The sequence below is a fragment of the Maylandia zebra genome, linkage group LG7 (genome assembly GCF_041146795.1).
Source record: "Maylandia zebra isolate NMK-2024a linkage group LG7, Mzebra_GT3a, whole genome shotgun sequence".
NCBI lineage: Eukaryota > Metazoa > Chordata > Actinopteri > Cichliformes > Cichlidae > Maylandia > Maylandia zebra.
Window position 1 is genome coordinate 22,955,270 of NC_135173.1, and position 27,529 is coordinate 22,982,798.

The 27,529-nt window shown below is 43.1% G+C and overlaps 1 protein-coding gene across 15 annotated transcripts in view; it reads left to right on the forward strand.

Annotated features, from left to right (window-relative positions):
- Window positions 1–25,996, forward strand: part of LOC101468913 (unconventional myosin-IXAb) — a 153,653-nt gene extending 127,657 nt beyond the window's left edge. For 4 of the 15 annotated variants that reach the window (XM_076886072.1, XM_024803050.2, XM_076886080.1 and 1 more), the window contains 30 exons: window positions 1,124–1,199; window positions 1,276–1,419; window positions 2,340–2,379; window positions 2,475–2,597; window positions 2,741–2,821; window positions 2,914–3,024; window positions 3,266–3,388; window positions 3,504–3,653; window positions 4,910–5,211; window positions 5,631–6,836; window positions 7,488–7,572; window positions 7,777–7,980; window positions 9,907–10,004; window positions 10,088–10,191; window positions 11,090–11,313; window positions 11,559–11,675; window positions 11,808–11,996; window positions 12,143–12,190; window positions 14,670–14,781; window positions 16,526–16,587; window positions 17,037–17,229; window positions 17,652–17,780; window positions 17,894–17,999; window positions 18,224–18,355; window positions 18,630–18,753; window positions 20,190–20,243; window positions 21,914–21,934; window positions 22,206–22,414; window positions 22,687–22,829; window positions 23,163–25,996. In XM_076886072.1, coding sequence (XP_076742187.1) covers window positions 1,124–1,199; window positions 1,276–1,419; window positions 2,340–2,379; window positions 2,475–2,597; window positions 2,741–2,821; window positions 2,914–3,024; window positions 3,266–3,388; window positions 3,504–3,653; window positions 4,910–5,211; window positions 5,631–6,836; window positions 7,488–7,572; window positions 7,777–7,980; window positions 9,907–10,004; window positions 10,088–10,191; window positions 11,090–11,313; window positions 11,559–11,675; window positions 11,808–11,996; window positions 12,143–12,190; window positions 14,670–14,781; window positions 16,526–16,587; window positions 17,037–17,229; window positions 17,652–17,780; window positions 17,894–17,999; window positions 18,224–18,355; window positions 18,630–18,753; window positions 20,190–20,243; window positions 21,914–21,934; window positions 22,206–22,414; window positions 22,687–22,829; window positions 23,163–23,548 — 5,096 coding nt within the window. In that variant the 3' untranslated portion in view covers window positions 23,549–25,996. The remainder of the gene's footprint in view (window positions 1–1,123; window positions 1,200–1,275; window positions 1,420–2,339; window positions 2,380–2,474; window positions 2,598–2,740; window positions 2,822–2,913; window positions 3,025–3,265; window positions 3,389–3,503; window positions 3,654–4,909; window positions 5,212–5,630; window positions 6,837–7,487; window positions 7,573–7,776; window positions 7,981–9,906; window positions 10,005–10,087; window positions 10,192–11,089; window positions 11,314–11,558; window positions 11,676–11,807; window positions 11,997–12,142; window positions 12,191–14,669; window positions 14,782–16,525; window positions 16,588–17,036; window positions 17,230–17,651; window positions 17,781–17,893; window positions 18,000–18,223; window positions 18,356–18,629; window positions 18,754–20,189; window positions 20,244–21,913; window positions 21,935–22,205; window positions 22,415–22,686; window positions 22,830–23,162) is intronic. The other 11 variants (XM_076886074.1, XM_076886085.1, XM_076886078.1 and 8 more) reach the window with 9 other exon arrangements.
- The last annotated feature ends 1,533 nt before the right edge of the window (window positions 25,997–27,529 follow it).

Here is a 27,529-nt window from a genome sequence, read left to right on the forward strand (position 1 = left end):
GAAAATTGATGTAATTTTTGAGGTTTAATGTGTTTTATCTTCACTTATGTATTAAATGGTACTATATTGAATTGTTATGATTCATATCTAAGTAGAGTTTGGAAGGTGATCCTTGTGAAAGAGGTTTTTAAATGGATTGATTCCTTGTGAGTTAAGAAGGCACATAGCTCGGCCTAATGAAAGGAATGAATCCTGTGCTGTATAGATCATAATGGGTGGCTTGTGGTTTTGAGGCCCGGTAAACTGGTTCTGTTGCAGCCATTAATAAGAAATCAGGTATGTGGGTCACTCTGAGCTCTGGGCAGATTGACTCAGCCTAGGAGCAAAGCTCATAACCAAAAACCACGCATGAGTGATCGGACAAATGAATCAGGTCTCTGTAGACCAGAAGGGTTTAATGACACCCACGGTTTTTCTGGCCGTCCTTTATCACTCCTTTCAGCACTGATAATCACATTTGTGTGCCTGAGTGTGTTTTTGCATACTTCAAGTCATGTCATGTATCCTAATGTTGTAAAGCAGCACTTTGCAGAAGTGGGATTTAGCAGCTTTCCAGCAATGCAACTCATTTCAAAGGAAATTCCCAAGAGAATTTCTCAAGTCTTTATTTTTTCCTGTAAAAGAGAAAGTCTGATGATTTTGCACCTCGACATCTGTGTACTAGTCATGGTTACTACAAGTAAGCCTGTGAAAACAGTCATATACTGTAATGTTTATATTTTGCTTTGAAAGAGCCTTGTTAAGATAATATCTGTAATGCCCAAATTACGGGTAATCTGGGCAATTTTCTTTTGCACCTGCTGTTTAGGGCAGCCAATCAGAAGAAGGCTAAAATAGCTTGTTTCAGATAGCAAAGCCACTCTAATAGAGTCCAAATGGGACAGAGATACTGCCCTGAAGATAGTTGTTTGTCATGTATAAAGAAGAAGTGTGTTAGAGCAGTGAAAACGAAGAACGGTAGAGAGTTGGAGTTAGGGGATTAGTGGAGACCCTTAAGCGCTGGATCTTAATGCTGTGGCTTCAAACACGGGGTGAGTGAGATGTAGGTGTTGATAAACCCTGTGACCTTTGACTCCTTTTTGTATTTCCTTTCCTTTTCCTCCCTTCACCACTTCCTATCCAGGTATAACCAGGAAGAATCCCCGCACCCCCTTGTCAGATCTTCAAGGCACCAACGCCCTCAATGAGAAGGCCAGCTGGTAAGTTCGAGTGTGTATTATTAGTATTAAATAAAATGCCTCTGTGCTGATCTTCACTCTTCCTCCCTCCCTGTAGGGATGGCTACAGCGTTGGATGTAATGGTCGCACCTCCAGGTCGGGTCGCCTCTCTTCAATGGGAAGCCCCGCGCTGGAAGAAGATGGGATCTTCCTCAATTCGAACAACAGCAAGCTCCTAGAGAGAGCTCAGGGAATTCTAATGTGAGTGACATATCACAAAGTCACAGTAGTCTTTTTGTTTGCTTGTTTGTTTTTGATAATTCTCAATCCAGTATATCACGCTGAGCACTCGAAGCGCTTTTACCCTGCAAGCATGCATTCACCCATGCACACGCAATCATACAGTGCTTTGTTCTGTGCACTTCAAGCTCTTTTATCTATCACCCACACACTCACACAATACATCAGGAGCAATTTAAAACCATTGACCTTCCAATTAGTAGACAATCCACTCTACTTCCTGAGCTTCGCCCGCCCCTGTTGGTCTAATATTAGTAGTGATACGCTTTAAATGGAGCCTATTCTGCTCATTTCCTGCTAACTAATTTTATTCTTGGACTCTACTAAAGTAGCTTTGCGTCAGTCACAGTTTTAAAAACTCCTTGGATATCTTACACTCTAACTTGGTGCTGTTCATACGCTGTCTGAATCTTCTGATTGGCTTCCCCAGTTGTAAACTGGAGGTTTAAACGGCAGATGTGTCAGGCTTCTGGTGCTGACAGCCAGATCTTCGTGCCCATTTGAGGGCTATCTGCAGTCATTAACATCATACAGAGCCAAGGAAGGAAATAGCTGTCTAAAAGCAGCCGTTTTGAGCAGACTGTGAGTCACAGGGATTATCCACACACACAGACTTCATGAATCAAAACTTTGGCATGTTTAATATAATGTCACTGTAACAGTATAGAGTATAGCCGGCAAAAAATACAGACAAGTATAATAGGCTGTCTTTAAAGCAATGGTTTTTAAGGCGCTTTCCCCCAGCATACTGTAAGGCCTGTAAGGCTGGATTGTAAGAAGGGATAAGAGAGCGTATCAGCACTAATACAGAGGAAATAAAAGATGTTAATAGCTGTTGAGTCTGCTGATAATATCTGCTAATTATAATTTCTCATGTTCAGGAGAAACAAAAACTGCAAAACTAAACCAACTCTTCCCAAGGTAAGACGCTGACCTGACACTACGCAAAACTTAGTAGGTGTTCATTCACTTCAGTGATACACAGGTTTGTAAATGATCCGGGTTTTTGTGCGCAGCACTTGCTGGACATTAAGTCTCTGCGCTACCTGAGCAGCGTGACGCTCCACGACCGCATCACCAAGTCTCTGCTTCATCTGCACAAGAAGAAGAAGCCTCCCAGCATCAGCGCTCAGTTCCAGGTCAGTGCCGCTTTCTCCCTCTGCTGGAGCACTCAAAGAATTACAACAACACTGGTGACACAGCAGACGGCAGCACGAGCACGTGCAGCAGCATCAGTAACAACAAAGAGCAAAAGTGTGATCATTTCAGTTTGTGTGTGCAGGCGTCGCTCAATAAGCTGATGGAGACTCTGGATCAGTCGGAGCCGTACTTTGTCAAGTGCATTCGCTCCAACGCTGAGAAGGTGATCGCTCCTGCAGAATAGCCTCCACTCCTCTTAGTGACCGACTGCTGGATTGTGTTTAAGCGCTCCTGTTGTTTTTCTGTCCCACTTAGCTGCCGCTGCGCTTCAACGACAGTCTGGTGCTCAGACAGCTGAGGTACACAGGTATGCTGGAAACCGTCCGGATCAGACAATCAGGTTACAGCAGCAAGTACACCTTTCAGGTAATCCCCTCCTAACGCAACTGCGCTGCAGATCCACAGCCAAAGCCATGTTATCACTATGTTGCTTAAAAGATGTTTTACTTTATTGAGAAAATAACATTTGTCATGATGTTTAGATTTCCTTGCTGTATTTAATCTTAACCAGAACTCTGTCTTCATGTAACAAAACACGTTTTTAATGTTGTATTTTCATCACAAAATGAATCACCAGAAAATGAACATACAAAAATCCTTTTTTCAGGACTTTGTGCATCACTTCCATGTGCTGCTGCCTCGGGGCACTAGCCCCACAAAGTCGGGCGTCAGGGAGTTCTTCAGACGGATCCACCTGTCCCCTGCTGGGTACCAAGTGGGCAGCACCATGGTACGAATTCTGGAAATTATAAATGGACTGTCCTTCTCTCTATATGTTTTTTTAAAATGTCCCATGCAGTGGACTTCAGCAACTTCACTTTACCTAATGTTTCTGTATGATGCAGGTGTTCCTGCGCGAGGCCGAGCGCCAGCGTCTTCAGACCCTCCTGCACCAGGAGGTCCTGCGGAGAATCGTCATGCTGCAGCGCCGCTTCAGGGCAGTTCTGGAGAGGAAGCACTTTGTCAACATGAGACGAGCTGCGTGCACCATTCAGGTGAGACGCTGTGATGGGATGGGCCTAAGAAGTGGTCCAATTCTATAGCTTTGTTCCTCTGTTCTCCTTAATGCTCGAAGGGTATCACTAATCCAGTCTGGGACTGTTTAAGCATTAGATGATTAATAGCTGTGTATTAACTCTTTAAGTGTCATGGTTCTTAAAACATAGTCTCTCCTTTTGAGATGATAAGCACTTGTGTCCTCACAGGAGAGCTCTGACCTTCAATGATGCTGCGTTGGGATATAAAGTATGATATTTGTCTTCTTGGTCTTTAACTAGCAAAGTCTCTAACACAAAATCCATGTTAATGCGATTGCATCCATATACCAGATAATGCTCCAGTGGATGTCCTGAGTCAGGCACCGCCTTTGCCTGAGTGTATTCAGCTTTCATTTGTCTTGTTATAAATCCAGAGCAGTGTGTTTTCATCTAAAAGGCCAAAGTCAGTTGCTATTTAGCTTACTTTGGTGAGCACGATCGATCTAGTGGAAGCAAAAGCCATGAAAGCTTTTGATAGGTTTTTGGTGATTTGGTGCTATACGAATAAAATTGTATGAAATTAAGTATAAAGCTACTGTATTAAATCATGACTGAATATGTTACATTTTTAATGAGTTATAAGAAAGAAATAACACGTGTGCTACAGAGTAAATACTGTGGAAAAAACGATGCAGCACTAAGTGGTAGAGAGAGGATGAAAGACAACAAATTTGCTCTTTCTGTTTTTTCTGGAAGAGTTCTTGGAGAGAAGCTGTCCAAATCCTCATGAGACTGAAAGAAAACACACCAGGTCATTCCAGAGCAGGATCCATTCAGGCACAGATAACTTTTACGAGAGAATATCAGAGCATCGAAACATAAACTGTCACATGTGGGATTTTTATTCTGTGCTTGTTGGTTGCATTTCTGCGTGGGCCTTCCAAGATTACAGTTCAAGTTTTGGAGTTGGGCTTAATCAAAATAACGTGAGGAGTTTTCTGAATCAAACATTCCTGCGGTGTCAGTCATACTGCATCATATTGATTTGACATAGTGAATGAATAACAGGCGTCAAATTTCATACATCTCTTACATAAACTGCGTCAGTTTAGCCTCACAGATATGCACATATTTTAGGTGGTCCCAAAGGGGGATGAGCATCTTTTTCTTTTAAAAAAATATTCAAAGCTTAGCTCAACATATTCAAGGATCCCCAGCCTGACTTTTTTCCCTCACATCTATTTTGTCTCACCGTGCTTTTCTTTCTCTTTCAGCGATGGTGGCGTTTCTGCCTCTTCAGGCAGTCCACCATTGACCTGAGCGTTGAGGAGGGAGCGGCGTTGTGTCTGCAGGCGGCTTGGAGGGGTTACAGAGAGAGGAGAAAGTTCCTGCACTGGCGGGATTCAGCGATCGTCATACAGAGGAGCTGGAAAAACTGCTGCCATCGGAGGGCTCTGGCAGCTACTGCAATTCAGACAGCCTGGAAGGGATCCAGGGAGAGGAGGCGTTACCACAGAACGCACGCAGCGATGATACAGTTACAGGCGAGGAGCAGAGGATACCTCGCTCGACTCAGGTGAGTGAAGGAGTTGAGCTTGTAGGTAGTTTGAATCAACTGATTAGTGTCTTTTAAATACAGCGTGTTTATTTGTATAGTTGGACTGATGCACTGACACATTAACATTGTTGCATTTAAACAAAATGCAGCCAATGAGATTTACACAGGAATTCTAACCAGGGCTACTTTGGAGACCTTATTGCTGGTTTAAAAAAAACAAAACAGTGTTGAACTCGAACACACTTCAAACAATCCAAAGGGACACCTGCGCTATCTGTCTGTATGCACAGTCTAGGATTCACAGTTGTATCTGCTGCCACCAAGTGGTGTTTTATGTGAAAATGTGTAGAAACCCAAGTTTTTGGCACAGGAAGTAAAATCATGGTGGTGCCTATGTGGATAATAGGCTTCTGTTTCCTCACTATTACTGTTTCCAGGTTTAGAGACTTCAAGGAGCAGCACGAGAGACTTGGTGAACAAACAAGTCTGTCAGCAGCGATGGAGGCAGGAAGAAGAGAGCCCGCCTCATCCGGACTGGAGAGTTATGGCCAGGACATCTCTGCACAGCTCCCCGAAGACTCTAAGTCTGTTTCACTTTATGGAGCAGAGATGGAAAAAGAAGATGACTTGGAGCGAAGCAGGAGCACAGACGAGAGCAGCCATAAGAACCGGTCGAAACGAGAGAGCAGACGAATGAGAGAGCTGGAGCAGGCACAGTTCAGCCTGGAGCTTCTTAAAGTCCGAAGTACCAGCTTGGGGGGTTCGCTGCCAGAAGACCCGGTCCCAAACAGCAGCAGCAGCTCTCAACAGGATGAGCATCACAGACATTCACCCCAAGGGTCCCCGGCTAGTCAAGGAAGTTTTGAAGTTCTCAGTGTGGAAGACATGGAAACTGAAGGCTCCGGAGGATATAGTTCTCAGCTCAGTGTACTTCAGGAACAGCCCAAGACGCTGGATATTCAACTTCAGCAGGGGCTGAGAGATTCCAACTATAATGAAAAGCCTGTGACTGAGTTGCCAAACAAAGTGGAGGCCCCGAGGGCAACTTTTTATATTGCTTCTGACCAAAGTCCAGCTCATGAACCAAAATCTGAAAGCCCCAGCAGTTCTTACAGAGAAAGAAGGGAGTCCACGTCTCGAAGGCCTGTAGTGGTGTTGATCAGTATGCAGAAAGAGAGTCCTTTGGAAGAGGGAGAGCTGCTGGCAGCCCAAACTCTAGAAAGAGCTTCTCAAACAGGAGCACCCAATGCCCAAATGACCCCTATTGCAGGCCTTGAGATAGCATCAGACAGGGAGCAGCCTCTCGGCGTTTCCACCCAAGCCAAGAGAGACATATTTGTGGTCGGTAAGTCTTCAAAGGCTCCCTTCACTCGTGGAGAGAGTCAGGAAGGTCCAGGGATTTGTTCCGCAGAGATGGACATCAAAATTGCCCTGAAGCCCACATGCAGTGTTCCTGCCGTACTCCCCACTCTGCAGGAGAGGAAGACGATTAGGTCAGCAAAGGAGGCCCCCAGCCCGGTCCTGGACACCAAACCTCCAAAGGCCCAGAAGAAGAGCAACGCCCAGACTGTGATTGTGAACATGGTGGAGAAACCCTCTAGTACTGTGTTCTCCCCACCCAGGCGCAAGCTGCCGTTCTCCAAGTAAGTAAACTGTGCTTTTGTGTTTGTTTAGCAGGGCCGAGGCGTATATTTGCCTCTCCAGAGTGCACTGAAGCTATTTAAATGGAACGCCATGAACACACCTGCAGTGCCTCTTCTGTTTCGATTGAATGGAAGAAAACTCCTCAAAGCAAACTGTTTACCTCGTGGTCTATTCCATGGAGGGGGTGGAGGGGTCTTTATCTGCTGGAAGGGAGAATCTTTTTGAGTTAGCCAGGACAAGCAGGAGGCGTGTAGAGTGAATAGTCCCAGTGGATAGTTGCACAGTTGTGTTAAGCTAGGTCTTCATATGGTGTCAATAGAACAACCTGGGCCAGATAGGTGCACAGTTTCATCCCTTGGAGCTGGTGAACATAACCCTTAAATATTGTGATGGCCAAAAGAAGATGCTTAAGAAGAATTGCTTAAAGAAGATGCCAAAAATCAACTCACTTAATCCGAGTCATTTTATTTTGAAAGTGCAATATGAACAGCTGCAAGCCTGCAGTGCTGTTTAAAGGCTAATGATTCATTTCCCCAAATCTGTATCACCAGTTTTCCTTCATTACAAAAAAAAGTCGACTTCATTAGCGCTTTTTAAAGAGACCAGTTAACTCAAAGTAGGACCTTTTAAACTGTGGTGATTTGATGCAGGTCCGATAAGGATTTGGTGAACCAGGAACGATCTCTCGCCATGTTCAGAGATGATTCCAAGTCTGCTGGATCCAGAAGCAGAGAGGTAGGAGCCTGCAGCTTCTACACATCACTTTAATTTCATTTGCACATCGTAATTATTGTTATCTTTACTCATTCAGTTCAGACTCAAGATTGAGATTTTTATTTACTTTGAGTCAAGTTTAAGACACAAAACAAGTAAATACAAGCACGCCAACAAACACACACATACACACACAGCTGATATATTCTTATGGTTGCCTGGAAGCAGGTGGGCCGCCCCGGCCCCAAAAAGAAAGCCCGAATGTCCCGGACGCGCTCCGACTTCCTGACTCGCTGTAACTCAGAGGGGGCGACCCAGTCGGATGACGATGATGAATACTACATCCCTGCCCACTCCTGCACGCTGCCCCCCTCTCTGTCTCCCCCACACTCCCACCCCGACGCTGACTGTCACAGTGACTCCGAGATGGTAAAATACCGGGTCTGCGGCGGTCACCTGACCTCCGTGCGAGTAACCTGTCCACTTCGGTCCCCCTCTCTACCTTCTTCTCATGTGCATCTGGCCACACGACAGGGGGACGAGCCTTTTAACACTGCTAACCCCACTTTCAGTTTTTCAACGCTGTCAGACCAAAAACATGTTTCTCTGCTAAATATGGCAGCGCTGTTTGTGTTTTTCCTCAGTGCTGATAAAGGTCACTTGGTGCTGTGAATGGCCTTGCACACTGCTTTGGTGGCTGCTAGTTTGAAACTAAGTCCAAGCTTCTCGACCACACTACCGTTTTCACTTTGCTCTATCAGCTAGTTTAATTCAGATAATATGTGCTTTGCAAAAATGTCATCATCCTTAAATTATTCAGACAGGTTCTAAATGCAACAGGGTCACTTCGCTTGCATTGTTTCATTAGATACAAAATTTACAGATTTACAGAGTGAAGTGCAAAGTCATCAAGTTTTGAAAGCTCATAATTATTCGTAACCTGAACCTATTATGCTTTCCTATATTTCCTGTGATATATACTCATTGGTCATTAGTTACCTTGCCTTCTAAACTGATGAATTCATCGTGGCACAGATTCAGTACGGTGCTAGAAACACTTCCTGGAGATTTTGATCCATCTTGACATGATAGTGTCACGCATAAATGTGCTGCATATTCATGATGCTAATATGCCGTCGCACCACATTCCAGATGTGCTCTGTTGGATTGAGATCTGGCGACTGTGGAAGTCGTTTGAGTGCAGTGAGCTCACTTTGATGTTAAAGAGAGAATTTCTGCTTTGTGACGTGATGGAAGCACACTGTGGTTTTAACAAGCAGCTATTTGAGTCGGTGTGTAGCTCCAGCCCTGAATATGTAATGAAACAATGAAGGAAGCTCATATTAAACATGTCCACAGATCAAGTAATCCCTGCAAGCCTAAAGCGTGAGCTTCAGACTGCTCTAAACCCTCCATCTCAGACGTATTACAGAGGATAATATCATCTCTAATATGGTCATCTCAGCACAGAAGCCACACCCACCTGCCATTTAAACCTTTTGTCTGTGAGCGTAAGCCAATCAAAAGAAAGATGCGTAGGTCAAACACTGAACTAATGACCTACAGCAAGGGCAAGACTACAGAATGGAGCTTGGCTAGAGAAAACGGTATGTGTAACAGTGTGGAGCTAAAACTGAGCACAATAGGTTCACAATAATAGAAGATGTAAAAAACAAGCTCAGTGTTATCTGTGAATGAAAATTCAACATGATAGGTGAAGCCTCAGCTTATCTACCTGTGGTTGTCCCCCTCACCATGTTAAATTACAAATCCTCTTAGACCAAACTGCTCACAGTTTTGCATCTGTCATGAAGGAAAAATAAAATGCTAAAACTCAGAATGAGTTTATTTAGATATTCTTCTTTTACAGCACTGAACGCAGACTGTCCCAGCGCAAACTCGTTTGACTCGTGTGATGTGGTCAAAGACGTTGTTCTCTCATATTCTGACCTCCCAAACTTGACCCGTCCTTGAAACAAAACATCTCGTATTGCACTGCACGGCACTGCTCCTGCATGCTGGAGCCAATTAAAGCTGGACCAGAGTAACTTCTCACTAACAATGAGATTTTCCTACACAGTCTAACACATATGACTTCTGTTTGCCTATCACACACTCTCATTATCAGGCCTGTGCATGTTTATGGTGCCGATTTTTTCAGTTTCTTCACATGAAGTTAATGTGATCATTTATTTATTCGAAGTAGTAATTTAGTAGTTGTAGTTTTGCAAATAAACTCTGCTAAAACCATAAAACTCTGCAGAATTCTTAATCAAAACATGTCACAGTCGTGTCAGCTGACAGATTATAAATATGTTTTGTGGTCTTTCTCACTCACTGTATCTTTCTCTCCAGTCGTCTCACAAAGACCAGAAGAAAATCCATAAGACCATGTCATCAGGGGACTTGGGCAAGATGGAGATCCTCAGGAAAACCTCCAGTCAAGATGGAAGGTAGATCTTCCTCAACTTTCTCTTGTCACATCTTACTTTTTATACTAGATGTTGAAGTTTTTTGTTTTGTTTTGTTTTTTCAGCAGGATGAGAGGGAAGATGCGATTCTGGAGTAAAACGAAACACAGTGAGAAAAAACTGTCAAGGGAGAAGCAGGCCAGCATGAGTGAAGTTGGAGAAACACATGGTAAAAATAAAAGCTATTCAGCATGCCACATACAGCCTCTGAGCAGATTTATAAGCACGCAAACGCTAGATGTGCTCACAATTATCTCTGAACTGTAAATAAAAATGAAATACGTCACCTGATTAGCTCTGGACAGCCTCAGCATTGCTGCTGTTTCTAGATCGCTTTCTGGATCTTCCTCTTGCTTTGTGATTTCTTCATGGATGTGGATATGCAGAGAACAGCAGGTTTAATATGAAGGATCATTGCTGGTGATGAGAGAGCTGTGTCTCAGCAGTTCAAGAGTTTCAAAGCTTAAAGGCAGAGCAACCAGGAGCACACTCGTTTTTAGTCAGTTGCAATCACATTAACAAAAGTCACCTCGAGGTGCTTTCTGTTGTAAGATAAAGACCCAACAATAATACAGAGAAAACCCCAACAATCGGATGGCGCTGTGAGCAAGCACTTGGCGACAGTGGGAAGGAAAAACTTCCTTTTAACAGGAAGAAACCTCTATCTGAACCAGGCTCGGGGAGGGACGGCCATCTGCCATCTGATGAGAGAAGACTGCAGAGAGAGATGGGCCTCTGACACAGATCACCAGGCACAAGTGAACAGGACCGATCCATAAATAGCAGCTGTGTTAAATGTTGAAAAAGACTTCCAAGAGGAGCTCTACTTCCAGAATATCCTGGTCACACCCATGTGCGGTACACACAAGTGAATAAAAACAGGATCAGAGCTGCAAGCATGAATTTGTTCTGGCAGTAAATTTGAGACATGGTGTAATAAATTTGTGAAGAGTAGAAGTGCACAGTATAGCATAAGGAATAGTCGTTTTTAATGGAAAACAAAACAAAAAAATTGTGTACTTTATTCCTAGATGAATTAAGCCTAAACCTTTGGTGTCTTTGTGTAGCAGAAGGCCCGTCTCCTCCTCACAGTCCAGATTTGGAGGCGGCTTCATCTCGGGGGGTCAGAGACAGTAAGGAGAACAAGGAGCCGTCTCCCAAAATGAAGAGACGTCGCAGCGTGAAGATCAGCAGCATCGCTCTGGAACCTGCCCAGTGGCAGAATGACGCGCTGCACATCCTCACCTCGGCCCACGACTATCGCAGCATGAACGACTTCCTCATGAAGAAGGTGAGAGGGCAAAGGCCGCACACGCCTCACTGACTCACACAAAGAGCAGTGTTTGTGTGTTTTCGCTGTTCATAGAGTTGTAAGGGTTACCTCGTAGTACGTAACGTTTAAATTCTCATGCAGCGTGTCGTATGTGGTTGTCTGTGTAAATTAAACATCAAACAGAATTAAAGGAACAGTTCACCCCAAACTCCGATTCACATATTGATCCATATAGATTATTTTGGTGTGCTTCGCTCCCTCAGATTGCCGATCTTGATTCTGAAGATGGTAAAAAGGACACCATGGTGGATGTTGTTTTTAAGAAAGCGCTGAAGGAATTCAGGATCAACATCTTCAACTCGTACTCCACTGCCCTCGCTGTGAGTCTGACACCCTCTTTTACTCTGTCATTGCTGTCACACGACCAGGAAGATTTTAAAAACCGAGATGCTGCCACTTAAACTAGATTTACATTTTCTGCGTCCTTTCCTTTCTTTTTTCCTCGCCACCAGATGGATGATGGTAAAAGCATCCGTTACAAGGATCTGTACGCATTGTTTGAGCACATCCTGGAGAAGACGATGCGTATGGAGCAGAGAGACTGGAGCGAGTCACCCGTGAAGGTGTGGGTCAACACGTTCAAGGTGTTCCTGGATGAATTCATGACGGAGTATAAGCCCATGGAGGGAACCATCGGCAGGGTAAGACCAGTAACATCTGGATGAATTCATTAAATGATAACAGAGAAATTCTTTCATAGGATATAACATCATAAAATTGCTAATCTTAAGGCATTACTGGTAAGAAATACAGAGAAAACAAATTTTGTCATGTTTGCTTTTTTCAGGCTCCAAAACGAGAACGCAAGAAGTCAAGGAAGAAGGAAACTGATATTGTGAGTTTGTTAGTTTCAAAGAAAAAATTACTTTCATACCATCAATCATAAAAAGCAGATATTGCAACTAGAGATGGCACGATACCACTTTTTTATGTCCGATACCGATACCAATATCATAAATTTAGATATCTGCCGATACCGATATGAATCCGATATAATGTTTTTTAATCAACAAAACTGTTTTTTAAAATATCTTGCTGCATTTTGCAAGTCTGCAAGTTCATACTCAAGTTTAAAACAACAACTACACTAAAGCTATTCTGTTATACCTGTATACAAAAAAAATATTTCATAGTTCAGCAATACTGATCAATCTAATAAACTTAGACCTACACCATCCTCCCTATTCTGGTATTTTAAAGAGTACTTAGCGTAAATATTAAGCAACCTAACTAATAGGGTTCCAACTCCCAGCAACAACAAAAATAAATAAATAAAAAATAGGGAACCACCCCTCACGCTCCACCTCATGATGCTTAATCGACGTAATCAACCTTAATTTGATGCAGTGTGAAAGAAAATGCACAGAAATCAATTATTTTTCAAGAAATATTAAATAGATTCAACATCTTTCTTCAACAAAATTGCAGACTGCACAGATGGTACCTTCCCAAAGGAAAAAGTACTATAGCTTACTAGGGTATATATATTAGACTTAATCACAATATACAGTAATTGATTTCTATTCATTTTACATCAAATTAAAACTTTGGGTGTCAGATAATTATTTATTAAAAGCTAGACATTTTAAATGAGAATAAGAAAGAAAAGTATGTCTTTGTGCCCCCCTTTCCCAGTTAATGCCCTATCGGCCCCCCTGGCTAAACTTTGCTAGATCCGCCCCTGCACAGTTACCAGCGTCAGCTACGTAGAAAAAGATCCTGGTGTAGAAAGTAATATTTAAATAAATTGTAACAACAGCTTATCAACCTTAAACGTGCTGCTGTTGTTCAGCTGCTGGTTTCCTCTTTCTGGTGCAAAGTGGACCAAAAACAAATGAGAGACGGACTCGCGACAGAAAAGCCGATCAGCTGATCATTAGCAGTTTCACGATTGAAGTAGCAGCCGGAGAGCAGAGGCAGTCGCTCGTTAAGCTCAACGTGGGAATGCTTTACAAACATTCAGAGATGGACTTACACACTTGCTTTACTTCTCTCGGGGATAACTTTGTCGGAGATGAAATGCCAGGTTGCTAGCGAAGCTCCAAATGCTATCCAGACCACCGACAGGTCCCGCATGCCACAGCCGCTCTATCACGTGATGCATACTGCTCCAACGTGCTAACGTTCTGAGGTGAGTTACGGCGTGTTGCAAGTTTTGTGAGGTGCTTTCGTGATATTTAATGGATCGGATTACATTTTTTATTTTTCTCCGATATCCGATCCAGTAATTTAGGTCAGTATCGGACCGATACCGATACGTAATATCAGATCGGTCCATCTCTAATTGCAACCAGTTCTGCAAAGATTTAAAACAGGGCTTCACAAACCTGAGTGGTAGATACTAGGGGTGCAACGATACACAAAATTCACGGTTCGGTTCGATACTTTGGTGTCACGGTTCAATATTTTTTCGATACAAAAAAAATATTCATGCCTTTTTAATTTGTCATTTATTAAACTTATAAATATATATTTTAACTCAAAAGTACAGTTTTTAAATTTAATGTTGCTGAAACAAAAGTAATTAAAAAAATAAATCTGATTGAGGAATCACTCATCTTTGGAAAAGAGAGTTTATTACAGAGAAATGGCTCTTCCCAAAATAAAAGCAATACTATACGCTTCTTCTGGGCTATATTCTCAGCAGCATATTGTAGCGGGTCAGGGCTGTTCGGGGTTCTGTTTGTACAGTTATGTTTTGTTTATGTTGCCATAGTGACGGGTGACGCCCTCTCGCTGCGACGGTGTGTCCTTCCGGGTTCAGAGGGCGCCCTGTGTGCTGCTGTTGTTGTTGCTGTGCGGTTGCCGCGCTGAGCAGTTAGCTAGCGGCAGTGTTCTTCTGCAGATGTCAATAAACGGCTGTGCTCCCTGGCTAGCTCACGGGAAGCAAGACCAAACGACACCTCCGTCTCCTCCTTGTCTGAGCTCGCCACATTGGTGTCAGAAGTGGGATGATGGTGGCACCCCATGTTCTGACCCGAGTGACTTTTCCCCCGCCGGTCATGACCGGCCGGTGCGCCAAAAGAAGGCACCTCAGTGGATCTGCGCTCGACAGTGCAGCCTAGGCGGAGTAGTCGAACGCAGATTCACTGAGCGCTCAACACAGACAGCATCGTCAGAAGGAAAGTTGATAAAATAAATTACAAATTTTGTATTGTTCAATACATATGCGTACCGAACCGAAAGCACTGTATCGAACGGTTCAATATCGATACGAGTATCGTTGCACCCCTAGTAGATACAGACATCTTTTATATGCAGTCTCTGCTTCATATGTCAACTGAGCTGACTGGCAGGTCTGCTGCCCCCTGCAGGTGGAGGAACACAACGGCCACATTTTCAAGTCCACTCAGTACAGCATCCCCACCTACTGCGAGTACTGCTCCTCCCTCATCTGGATGATGGATCGAGCCTGTGTCTGCAAACGTAAGCACTACACACAGAACACATCTGTCCAAAACACACATTTAGGAACTGAAGTCAAAGCTCCAGTTTACCCTGCCCAGGACAGGTCACCAGGATACCACCCTGGAGACAGGCCTGGGGTAGGGACTCGAGAGCGAGCCTCTGTGGCTCAGCTATGCTTAGTTAAAAAAAGCTCCTTGGGTCCGCCCTCATGTGGAGGGCACAGGAGGTGCTGTAGGATTTTTTTGTTCCAGCTTTCAAAACTACTTTGTGGTTGTCATTGGGGAAAAAAGGTTAACTAACCAGACACCCTTCAGCATGGTGGGGGTACAGTGTTTTAGCTTCCAAAAATAAAAATGAAGACCAAATAACGAAGGAAGTGTTGCCATGTGTCAGTGCCAAATTATCCTTATTAGAGCCTTATGTTTATTAGAGCAATGTCACAAAGTGTGGCTCACAAGACTGTTGAGTTCTCAGTTTGTTAGTTGGCCTCGAGGAGATAAAACATCACATCTAAATTATCTACAGTCCATCCACCCATATACACATCCATCCACCTTTTTTGTGATGCTTATCTGGGTAAAGGTTGCAGGGGCATCAGTCTAAGAAGAGGTACCCAGACCTCCTTCCACCCATCCACCTTCTCCAGCTCTTCTCAGGGAATGCTAAGACGTACTTGAGCTGGCCGAGAGACATAACCTCTCCAGCATGTCCTGTGTCTACCCTGATTGTTCTCCCAGTGCGCAGGAGTCATCCTTATCAGATACCCAAACACCTCAATGTGAAGGAGCAGCAGCTCCAGTAGAGAGCGGGGTCCACCCTAGACAGGTCGCCAGTTTATTGCAGGACTAAAGCAGAGGCAGACAGCCATTCACACATATGGCATATTTATCATCACCAGCTAACCTGACACGTATATCTTTGGACTGTTGATGGAAATCCAGGGAGAGCTCATGCAGACTCATGGAGAAAGCAGGACATAGTGGATAGTGAGTGGGTAGATTTGAACACAGGACCTGCTTGCTTGGAGGCAACAGTGCTAACCACTGCACAATGTTTCTGGTCTTAAAGTGAAATATAAACAGGTGCAGCAGGCATTTTTATCTTTAAAACTGCAGGGATAAGAGCTACGTGCATAACGTCTGTTATCTTAATGCAAAATCATAGTGAGGTGACACTTTTCAGCACTGTTGCTTTAGTTTTTCTGTCAGTAACTGTCAGCTGTCCGCTGGTCAGTTTAAAATCAAGCATTAAGCTGTCTGCCCAGGATCTTTCTCTCTCTCTCTCTCTCTCTCTCACACACACACACACACACACACACACACACACACACACACACACACACACACACACACACACACACACACACACACACAAAAATACACACCAGCCGCAGATCCTAATGTTCTCCTAACTCACTTACCACACCACTCACACTCAAAACTGTGTAGTTTTTCTTTCCACTCACATGGCAGTCCTTACACACACACACATACGCAAAAAACTAACACACTTTCCCTGCGTGCCTGAGTGTCTGCAGAATTCGATTAAACCTCCCTCTCCTTTCATGAGTCCGTCTTCGATCTAGTTACAGAGCTCCATCTGCACTCTCTGAGAGCAGACATCCCATCCCGGCTCTCTGCCGCCTCCACGCTTGCCCTAGCCTTTGAGGTGGTAAATGTCTACAGCACCGACTGCCGCTGTCGTGACTGTGAGGAGTTTGTAGAAATGCCTCCCGTCTGATTGTCGTTTGTTTTGTCTACAGTGTGTCGCTACGCCTGCCACAGGAAGTGCTGTTCCAAAATGACCACGAAGTGCAGCAAGAAGGTAGGTGGAGTTCCTTTTTTTATGTGACACTTGTTTTAAGATGACACGGGTTCTCTCCGCCGTTCAAAATATGTAGCCAACAATCGAAATCACAGCGCAGTATAATCATTAGCTAAAATAATCACCTTTTGCCCTTTTGGTTTATTTTGTGGTTTGATGTCGTCTGAATGTGTTACAGTATGACTAAAGGAGTTTGTATCAAGTTTTTCTCCATTAATCCTACTGAAAGAATTTTAGCCCTGAAAGAAAGGAAGTCATAATAAATAAAAAGTCCCGTGCGTCATCAGTACACACAGATGTTTACCAGCTTTAGGTAGATATTACTGTATAATGCAGATGGGAGTTTACGTTTACGTCATCCTTCATCATCGAGCTGTAACGGTCACTGGTCTGTGCAGCCTGCCAGTGGTTCAGTTTAATGTGCAGCATTATTTACGTTTGCAAACAAGTACGACCCGGAGCTGTCGTCACGGCAGTTCGGCGTGGAGTTGTCGCGTCTGACCAGCGAGGAGCGCACCGTACCCCAGCTGGTGGAGAAGCTCATCAACTACATCGAGATGCACGGCCTCTACACAGAGGGCATCTACAGGAAGTCGGGCTCCACCAATAAGATCAAAGAACTCCGACAGGGGCTGGACACGGGTGAGGCTGACTCACAGATCAATGAGACACACATTCCAAATACATATTACAGGATTCCTGCCGGGGCGTTTAAAAGTGTGAAACAAGTCTGAAAGTCAAATTGAGAAAATAAAGATCCTAAAAAGTACGTGTCGCCATCCTAATGAGCTGGTTTTATGGGTGAAAATGTGTACTGTCATAAAAATGTGGTTTAGTTGGTGACTAATTATCACTAATTACAAAGTACAGCTGAGACAGATGGCACTGTTATGGAAAAAAAGGAATTTTTAATGAGGACTAAAAGCTAAAATAAACTTGAATCCTGCCAGTTTTCGTGGCCGTTTATTAAATGATTTTTAAACTACATGTATGAACTACTGCATCATTTGGACCAAAGATCAAAGAGAAACCATGTTAACTTGTCTGAAATCATGCTCTTTCAGATGTCAGCAGCGTGAATCTGGATGACTACAATATCCACGTTATTGCCAGTGTGCTCAAACAGTGGCTCCGTGACCTGCCAAGCCCTCTCATGACCTTTGAACTCTACGAGGAGTTCCTGAGAGCCATGGGTAAACTCATGCTTATGCTCTTTACCGTCTGTTTGCTGGTTTTCAGCCCAGGACCGAGTTAGCTTGAAAAAATGCGTTTGCCTGAACTCTGTGGTGTTTTTCTGCCTTTTCAGGTCAGCCAGACAAGCGGGAGGTGATCAACGGAGTGTATTCTGTGATCGACCAGCTCAGCAGGACACACCTCAGCACACTGGAGCGCCTCATCTTCCATCTGGTCAGGTGAGTGATGACTTGAATCAATATGACCAGGCAAACAGCTTGTGCCTGGAAAAAAGGGTTTTATAATAAGATCTGAATCATGTTTTTGAGCATCAGGTCAAAGCTGCAGAGGTTTCAGGGCCTATTATATATATTATTATTTTCACTAGTCGTCAGACACACTGGATTAGAGCTGTGTTCAGTGGGAATTGCACATCAGGATTAAAAGTATTATGCTGTTACAGGATTGCCCTGCAGGAGGAGACAAACAGGATGTCAGCCAACGCCCTCGCCATCGTGTTTGCTCCCTGCATCCTTCGCTGCCCCGACAGCATTGACCCACTGCAGAGCGTCCAAGACATCAGCAAGACCACAGCGTATGTTCACAAACTGACCCTGCAATTTTACAGTCATTATTCATTAAATGCCAGAAACCTGGTATACTGCTGTAATTACAGCTTAATAACATCTAAATGTAACTGCATCTTTGGGCTGATGTCAACAAAAAAAACTTCAGCCTCTTACATTTTGAAAAGGGGGTTTTCAAGAAAAACAAACATCTCCTTATCCAAGTGTGTCCAAGCCTATCATAGGGTACCAGAGCATCTCTGCTCTGTTTGCTTCCAATTTAAATGGCTCTCTGGTCCGCAGGTGTGTGGAGCTGATCATCAACGAGCAGATGAGCAAGTACAAGGCTCGTCTGAAGGACATCAGCAGTCTGGAGTTTGCAGAGAACAAAGCCAAGAGCAGGCTGACCCACATCAGGAGGTCCATGGTAAGATCAAAGTGCAGTAGGTGTTAGCATAGAGGCTGAGGTTGTCATTGAGCGAAAGTTTTTTATTTTTTATTTACTCCTTCCTCTCACTCCTCATCAAAATGGATCCGTTTTCAGCTCCACGAGCAGCTGGCATGGTTGTCGCCATGGCAGGAGTTCATTCCTGTGTGTTTCTTTACATGTGTCATCAACACTTTTTGCTGTGTTTTTCTTACACATGCAAAAAGGTGACCCAAAAAAAGCATTTGAAGGGGATGGACACTTGTTTGAATCATTCATTTGTGAATTATTCTGCTGTAATAATACCTCACAGGAGTTTAATTCTTTACGTCAAAGGTCTCTTTGGGACACATAAGATCATTTATACCAGGGAAACAATAACCTCAGAAGAAAAGTGTAAAGTTCTCAAAAGCACCCTAGTGGACTGACGTACTTTCCAACTGCGTAGTTTTAGTAAATGGTGATGATGCAGCCACTATTCATGCAAGTAATCGGCAAGAAACTGAGATAAGAGGTTCATTTAGGCAAAAAAAGCTACAAAAGATTCAAAATTGGAGAAATTGAAAATTTCAGCAGGAAGCAGCTCATGCCTAAATACAGTATGTAACATTATACAGTATACCTTCTATTACATGATTTCACCCAGGAATGCAATTATTGTACTCCCTAAGGAGCATCCTGCTGTGTAATCTGTCTTTCTGGAAAGCATTATTCGGGAAGATGAGCTAACTTGTGCTTCACAGGACAACCAAATTCCTCCAGCATCCACATGGATCCACACTTTCCAAATAAGAGTGTTTTTTAATGATTTGCAGGTTCAGAGCTATCTCGCCTGGATTTGTTCTTATAGGTAGAGCATGTGTAAAGTGCCACACGTCCATGGTTGTTGTTTTCTGGGCCAGATCTGGTCAGCCAGTCACAGTAGACCCTAGTTCCCAACTTCCCACAGCAGACCCTTGTTGGGCTCTTACATAGTTTTTGCTGTCATAAAACTGCAATGCACCAAGGACAAAAAACAAAAGCAAAGACACATTAACTGGTGAGAGAAACAGAAATGTCTGAGTTTTATCTTTGTTGAAAAGTGAAAGGTGAAAAGTCGTCTTTTGAGGCTGTTACAAAGACTTGCATTCAGCCTAGTATGAATCATGAATTCACGTTTGCCCACTTAGGAATTTCCTGTTAATTAACTTTTTAATCGAACCTCAGCATTGTTCAGTTGCCTATCAATTCCTCCCTCGGCGTCTTTTTACACTGGGTATTTTCTGGTTGGGAAGATTTCTTCAGATCTTTCTCTTTCTAACCAACTGTAGCTCATTTTAATCTGGAAACCTCTTTTGACCTGTAAAATAACCAGATCCATACTAAAATGATAACCTTCACCGCTCCTTAATCCTAACCTGTCCTTCCTCCTTTCCTCCCCCACACCCTCCTTCCAGAAACCCGTACTAATTGCCGTTAGGTTTATGAGCATTACCCGCACTACCACCCCGGTATGTATGCCCCTCCCACAACATGTACCCGCCCACCACCAGTCCTGTCCTGTCCATCAGTCTCTTAATTCCGTCCACTCATGCCGTCTGTAACACCACTCATCTCATATACCTGTAAGCTACTTCTATGTCAGGTGTCTGACTCTTTGTTTGTGTTGCTGTTTTGTTATCAGTGGGTTGGCTAACATGCAGCGCAGCAAATCATACAACACCAGAAGTCTTTCAGCTGGCATTGTTATATCGTTTATTATAGCAACGTGGCCTCTGGCAGCCAGGTCGGGTGTTTGTATTAAATAATTAACATTGCTGGTAATCATTTTCTCACAGTTTCAGTTGTAATTTGAAATAATGTATGTAATGTATGTCTTCTGTTTAGCAACTGATTATTGATTATATTGATGATAATCAGAAGTATAGGAAGGTGGAGAGGGTCTGTAAGCACAACTGTACTCAAATAAAAACATTAGCTCGTTTATTTATTGTATTAATATTAAGTATTATTACGTTTAATATTAGCTATAAGTTATTGCTTCAATTCTTTTTAAATATACTGGTTTGTCGTCATCATTAGCAGTATATCAAAAGAGGCCGACTTCAACATCATAAAACTGTATAAAAGAGATGGATGTAGCCATTGATGAACTATTTTAAATCAGGATTTTTTTTTATTGGCCAGCAGGGGGCAGCTCGTCTGGTTGCCATAAGAAATCAGACTGTAGAAGTCAATGGGGAAAAACGACCTTTTTGCTACAGGCATTTATGACCTCAGTAAACATTTTCTTCATACCCTTCATAAAGCCTGGTGTTCATCTTAGACTACAAGAGACGGCAAAGCAGCTTGTGCTTTAGCTAATGGCTGCTTTATGTTCACAGCAGTCCACAGCTACATGAGGATACGGTGTCCGTAGTTTCTCTGTCTCTGGTTTCAAAAAGCCTCGACAACAGCAGACGAAATGTTCAAATTGACGCTTTAAATCAATGGCTGCTACAGTCTAAAGTTGACTTTACAGTCAAGCAAAAGTTGAACAACTGACCTTTAAGTCAAATAAGCCACAGCATTTTAAACACAAAACAGTGTTTATGTGCAGTGTAGCCTCTCCAAGCATTGTTGTTTGTATAAACTGTATTTATACACTACATTGTTTCTCAGATAATGTACTGTAGCTTTGTTGTTTGTGTAGATTTAATTATTAATATAAACATAAATAGTGATGTTCTGTGAAGTCTGGAGGGAGGCAAAGTAAGCCATTATCTTGACTAGTACATAGTAAGCATATATATATATATATATATATATATATATATATATATATATATTAGCTACATCCAGATGTTCCATAGGAGACATCTTCTCACATTAAAAGACTTTGTGCCGTGTTCACACTTGACGTTTAACATTTCCAAAAACAAACTGCACTATAAATAAACCCTGAAAATAGAAAGCATATGCTTTCGGCTACGAAAGCATTGAGGCTAACTTAATAACATCAACTATTTCAGGTTAGCAGAGCTGCATCATAAGCAGTAGTGTGCATTTCTACAGCTTCACGGCTGCCGTCACTGTTCTTTAATCACTGCTGAATGTTTATGCTTCTCTCAAAAAAGGCAGCTCACTAACTGTAGCCCCACTGATCGCTCTTTGCTTTCTGTTTCTGTTTTACAATGTACAGCCTAACACAGCTAAAGTTAAGGTAATGCCAACCTGTGTGTGTGTATGAAGTGATTGTGTGTAACTGTTCGTAGTGATTATCACCTGACCTCATAGTCTTTCTTTTTAGCAGTGATGTGGTGAACTGTGCTCAGTCTATCTAGTCAGTATGTGGTCAGAGCATCCACCTACACCTGTAGCAGCTTAGCTTTGTGTGCTTCATCACTGTCTCTCCCTGAACATTCTGGTCACTTTGGACTTCCGCTAACACACTGTCTCTATAAGTGTGTGTGTGTGTGTGTGTGTACTTGCAGAGCAAAAGCCGTGTTTGGCAAAGCACCACCCACACGACCTCACCTCCTCTCAGCCCCAGAGCGCCCTCTGGGGTTGATGGAGAAACTGCCGTAGGAGGAGGAGGAGTGGAGGACGCAGCAGAGGCCGTGCTCAATGACCAGCAGGAGCTGGCGATGCAGCAGGAGGAGCGAATCCTCGCAGAGCAGATTGAGAGTCTGCAGAAAGAAAAGTATGCCGTTTCTATGGTCATACTGTTACATTTAAGTTGTGCATTCCTGTTACACATGTTACATATTTAAAGTCAGACAACAGTGCAGGCTTTAAAACCACCTAAAAACTAATGTAACTAATGTCACCTGGAAACTCAGAGCAAACATAAAATTTATTTTTGTTCTGTCTTGTAGCTGCCGTGTGCTTCTATGTGGATGGCTTTGGGTCAGTTGCATACAGTAATAAATATCCCAAAACTTAAAATATGACCTTTAATGTGTCTGTCAACAGGGAGGAGCTGACCTATGAAATGTTGATCCTGGAGCCGCGAGCATCCGATGATGAAACTCCTGAATCTGAAGCCTCCATCGGTACAGCAGACAGCTCAGAGAATATCACCATGGATACGGAGGGAGCCACCTCTGACCCCTCTGGTGCGTGTCAGTGTTTGTGTTCATGTTTCAGTCCCTGCTTACTGTGACTAACTGCAGGTAACGATGTAATCCAAAGATCCTATATAAATGCTGCCAACTCACACTCTCACTCAACCTTCATCATCCTTATATTCGTTTAAGGTAATGGCTTAATGGCTCCAGGTAAAGTCAGCTAATCATATTCTATTTATGTCTAATAAAGGATAACCATGTGAAATTGTCTACTTGAAAGTAAATTTTCCTAATTTTGTAATTCAATTAGTTGCTTTTTGTGTAATAAATAATAATAATAACTCTCTTATCACTGCCATCTTTGTGTGTTCTTCTTCACAGATCGCGGCACAATCCGATCCAGAAAGTCAGAGGCGAAGAGCAGGCGAGCTCTGCGACGCCAGCCCGACTCCCAGGATTCAGCAGACTCCACTTCCACCGTCTCCTCCTATCACCCTTCCTCCTCTCTCTCCTCCAACGCGTCTGGTTCTCCTTCCCCTCACTACAGGTTCCGTTCCTCCTCCTCCGGGCCCTTACTCACCTCCTGCAGCCTGGGGACCCCTTTGGCTGAGGCAGAGGGGGGCCAAAGTACCGGGAAAACGCGGCACAGGCTCAGGCTGAGCCGCAGCTCGCCACGGGAGCCCTCGGGAAGCCATCGGAGGGAGTCGGACTTCGGCTCGGGGCCGCAGCAGCTGGTTCTGTACGGCAACAACGAGTTCATGGTTTGACCCCGAAACGACCATTCGCGGGAGGCTGAGTGAGAACGGGAGGAAGACGAGTTTAGGGCAGAATGAGGCTGGTCATGGGGCAAGGTTTACGCCAAGAGTCGCCTGTTGCCCCTCCTTGGTGCCCAGCCTTACCTCCTCCCTTGGTCCAGTCAAAGCAGGAAGGCGATTCTGACAGAGAGGGACAAAAACAGCAGCTGGTCACTGAAGGATGACTGACGACTAATGTGAAATCTGGAGAGAAGCAAAAAGACAAGTTTAACTGTGTTCGCTGATCCTCTGATCTGAACCGTTTGACCCCTGCTGGAGCCCCAGGGGTCAGTCAGAGGAGAGGGAGGGGTGGGGGAAGAGGAACGGAAGGACGGGTGGCGAGACACAGGACACCACACCCACACCTGCAAAGCCAAACCTTTCAGAGCCTCGTCTTTATTTTTTAGCATGCGGGCAGATGGTGAAAGCCCCCCAAAAGAAATGTAGCCATACTGACCGAACTGGCGGACAACCAACTTGTCTGTAACCAGCACCAAGCTAAGTCTGCTTTTCTCGTTTACACAGGACACACCAGCCAAGAGGCTGCATGCTTCTCCATCACAATTTTTCTTCAGTTTGAAGGAACTGTCTCTTACAGCTGTATGTTAATTATTATTATTATTGTTATTATTATATTAAAGAGGAGGAAAAAAGGTGTACATAAAGAGACAGTCCAGTGCTGCTGCTGGGTTGCTGGGTTGCTCATCGGTGATCAGTCTCTACGGCCTGTTTTGCAAATATAAGTATCTGAAATTCAGGTTCCACTTTTGTTTCTGTGTCGGTTCTCCTCTGTTTACTGCTGGCTTCTCTCTTTTTTAATATTACACAATGAACAGAGAGCACTTTGGTTGCACTCTTGAGTCGTAAAAGAATTTGGAAAAAAAAAATGAAAGAAAAAAAAGCCACCAACCTGCGGTTGTAGCGCAGAGCGTCGGGTGTCACGCGAACTTGACCTGCAGTATGAGATGTCAGTCAGCCATACGTGTTTTGTTCTGTCTTTCTTTGCCCGCAGCCTTTTATTACCCCCCACCCCCACATTTCAGAAACATCAGTGTTACTGCGTCAGAACTTGAATTTTTTCTCTTTTAATATATATTATTGCTGTATTATAGTGTACATGTTGGTATTGCTGTCAATAGTTTTTGTTCAGATGAAAGCCATCGTTTTGTTTTTTCTTTCCGATCTTTATTATTTGTTGGAGTGAGTGAACGAGTGAATGATCCCTTCCATTTTTATCAGCTCCCACTTTGTGCATGTTTAGCCTCTCCTCCGTAAATATGCTTAATGGAAGGACTGAAAAGAAGAAGCAGCTCTACATCCGTCGTGTGACACTAAAACTAACTGATGTGAGCTTACAAGGGTTAGTCTGAGCTTTACTGCACCTGTGGGGAAACACTTGCACTCATCATGCACTCAAACCGTCCGCGATGTCCTCTGAGCCATGCCTGTTCTTCTTCTTCACCAGTACAGTAGCTCCTCTTCTCTCCCGGCTCTGGCTGTGATAAGTAGCATTTAATCTGCCTGTTAACCTGTCAACAAAAAAAAACTAGTAGCAACTAACTCAAACCGTCCGTGTGTTTCTGCATATTCTTCCTCTCTTTCCTGTCTCTGTCCATAAAGTATCCAAACAGTATCCGTGTGATGTTGAGATTCTTCTCAGTAGCTAAACAGCGATCATGTCTCCGTGATAAAGCTGCGATCTCTCTTTGCTTGCCGCGTCTCTGGAGGAACTTTAAAAGCTGGAAGTCTCAGTGATGATTTAGTGTGTGTTTTTTGGTTTTTTTTAGTATCACTTTGAACCATTTAGACATTAAAAAAAACCTGTTTTCGGAGTTGAGCTGAAAGGGCATGGCTGATTCTGGTCAAATGTCTTTTAGCTGATATTTGATGGGATGATGTTTGTTGTGTATGTCTAAGCTGTCCATGTGGAGAAAAAAGAAGAAAAAAAAGGAAAAAGTGAATGTACCTATCACTGGAAGGCATGCTCTGCTTTCTTTGGTTGTTTTTTGGTTTTGTTCCTCTTTTATACACAGTGTATGTGCTATTTATGATCATGCTTTTGGGATGTACATTGATTTAAAAAGAATCTGTTATAAAAAGGTGTTATAAAAGGATATATTATCCTGTGTACGGTTCATTATCTACTATTACTCATGGCGACATTTTAGCAGGCCATACTCAGTCACTCATTTTTTGTGCTATAAAGCAAAAAGCAAAAAAACAAAACAAAAAAAAAAGCCTTGTGTCTGTCTGCGCCACTCTGGACACAGTTATCACAGTATGTATGTATAAGGTGCGATTTGTGTTACATTTCCTCTTTTTTTTAATGATATAAACATGTCTATGGTTGTAAGAAGAAAAAAAAGACTTTATGAGGGAAAATCCATCTGCTTATTAAAAAAGCAAAATTGCAGCCAAGCACGAGTGAGTTGAGTCATCTTTTGAACCTGACTTCACGAACCAAAAGAAGCTCACACAATCATTCACTCGGTCAACACCAACAAAGATCCAACCTGAAATAAAATCACAAGAGACGTCTTCGCTTATGCAGAGCCCACCTGCAGTACCACCACCCACCACTAGTGGGAACTGTCCCACAGTTTGAGAACCTAAGAGGAACGTATAAATCTTTAAAATAAACATTTGTTGTTAAGGAAGCATATTAATTCATTGAGCTAGAGGGCTTTCATCTACTCCAGATATTTATGAATTGTCATTTATGTTCTGTGACGCGCAAGGGCGTAGATTTGGTTTTGGCATTGGTGGGGACGGATGATTCAACCACTGAACTCTGCCCTGTTTCTTTTTCTTTTTGTTTTGCTTCTTAATAAAAAGAGGAGAAATATACTTGCCTACATATACTATTCTACGTGCTTTTAAACCATTTAAAATCACAATTCATAGTTTTATATGTGAATTATATAATGTTAAATTACTATTAAACAAATGACTAAGTATTTTAGGCTTTAGTGTACTTCAGCCATAATCCATATAAATCAGGTATCATACAAAAATAAAAATAGCTTCAAATACAGTCATGACAATAAAAGAATATGACTTTAAGGACTTAACATCATTACTTCAGTTACAGTACACCAACATCTGTTATACTTTGGCACTAAGGGAACACTGAATGACCTGCTGGTTTTTGTCCATAAAACTACTCATCTAAGATTACCACAAAGTAAAAGATCTCTCAGCAAAATTATGCAACAGTTTAGGCACAATTGCCCCGATCAAATCAGTGAGCTGAGATTTTCTGTTCTAAACATGAACTACTGTTACAGCGACAGACATGGACTACTGGTGTCCCACACAACAACTCGATGTCCACTATGTGAAGGAGCCAAACACATGCCTGCTCCTCTCGTTAACTGAGATAAACTGCTGGCATATTTGTTTTACATCTATACTGTCCAGTCTCTCCTGGTGGACATACAGCAGCATTGTTTAATCTCATTTGAGTCATTGTTGACCTTAGCCATCTTTTTAGTCTTCTGAGAGCACTGAAGCTTCTTTCAGCCTCAGTACCTGCGTTTTATCCTCAGATTACAATTATTATTCTGTGCTTGATGTGCCTCATGTTTGGCCCTGGCTCTTCCCCTCTGACTGCACTAGGACATATTGCTACCTGATAAAATAACACATTGATTCGTGCCATATAAAAAGTGAGACATGTCAATTCAGATTCTTTGTCAAATATACACTAGTGAATCAATTTACATCAGCAGCCTAACAATTATTGTCATGATAATAAATACTAGTTAATCTATAGCACCAAATCATCAGTCAGTCACCTGTGACCTCGCCTCTTCACCTCTGTCTGAGCTACAACATGGCAGAGCTGCCTCTGTCACCTGATGAATAACAGTGAGACATTCCACATACATGCAGTCACATATGTGCCTCATGATCCAATTTCACCTGTGATCTTGCATCACCATTGCTCTCTGA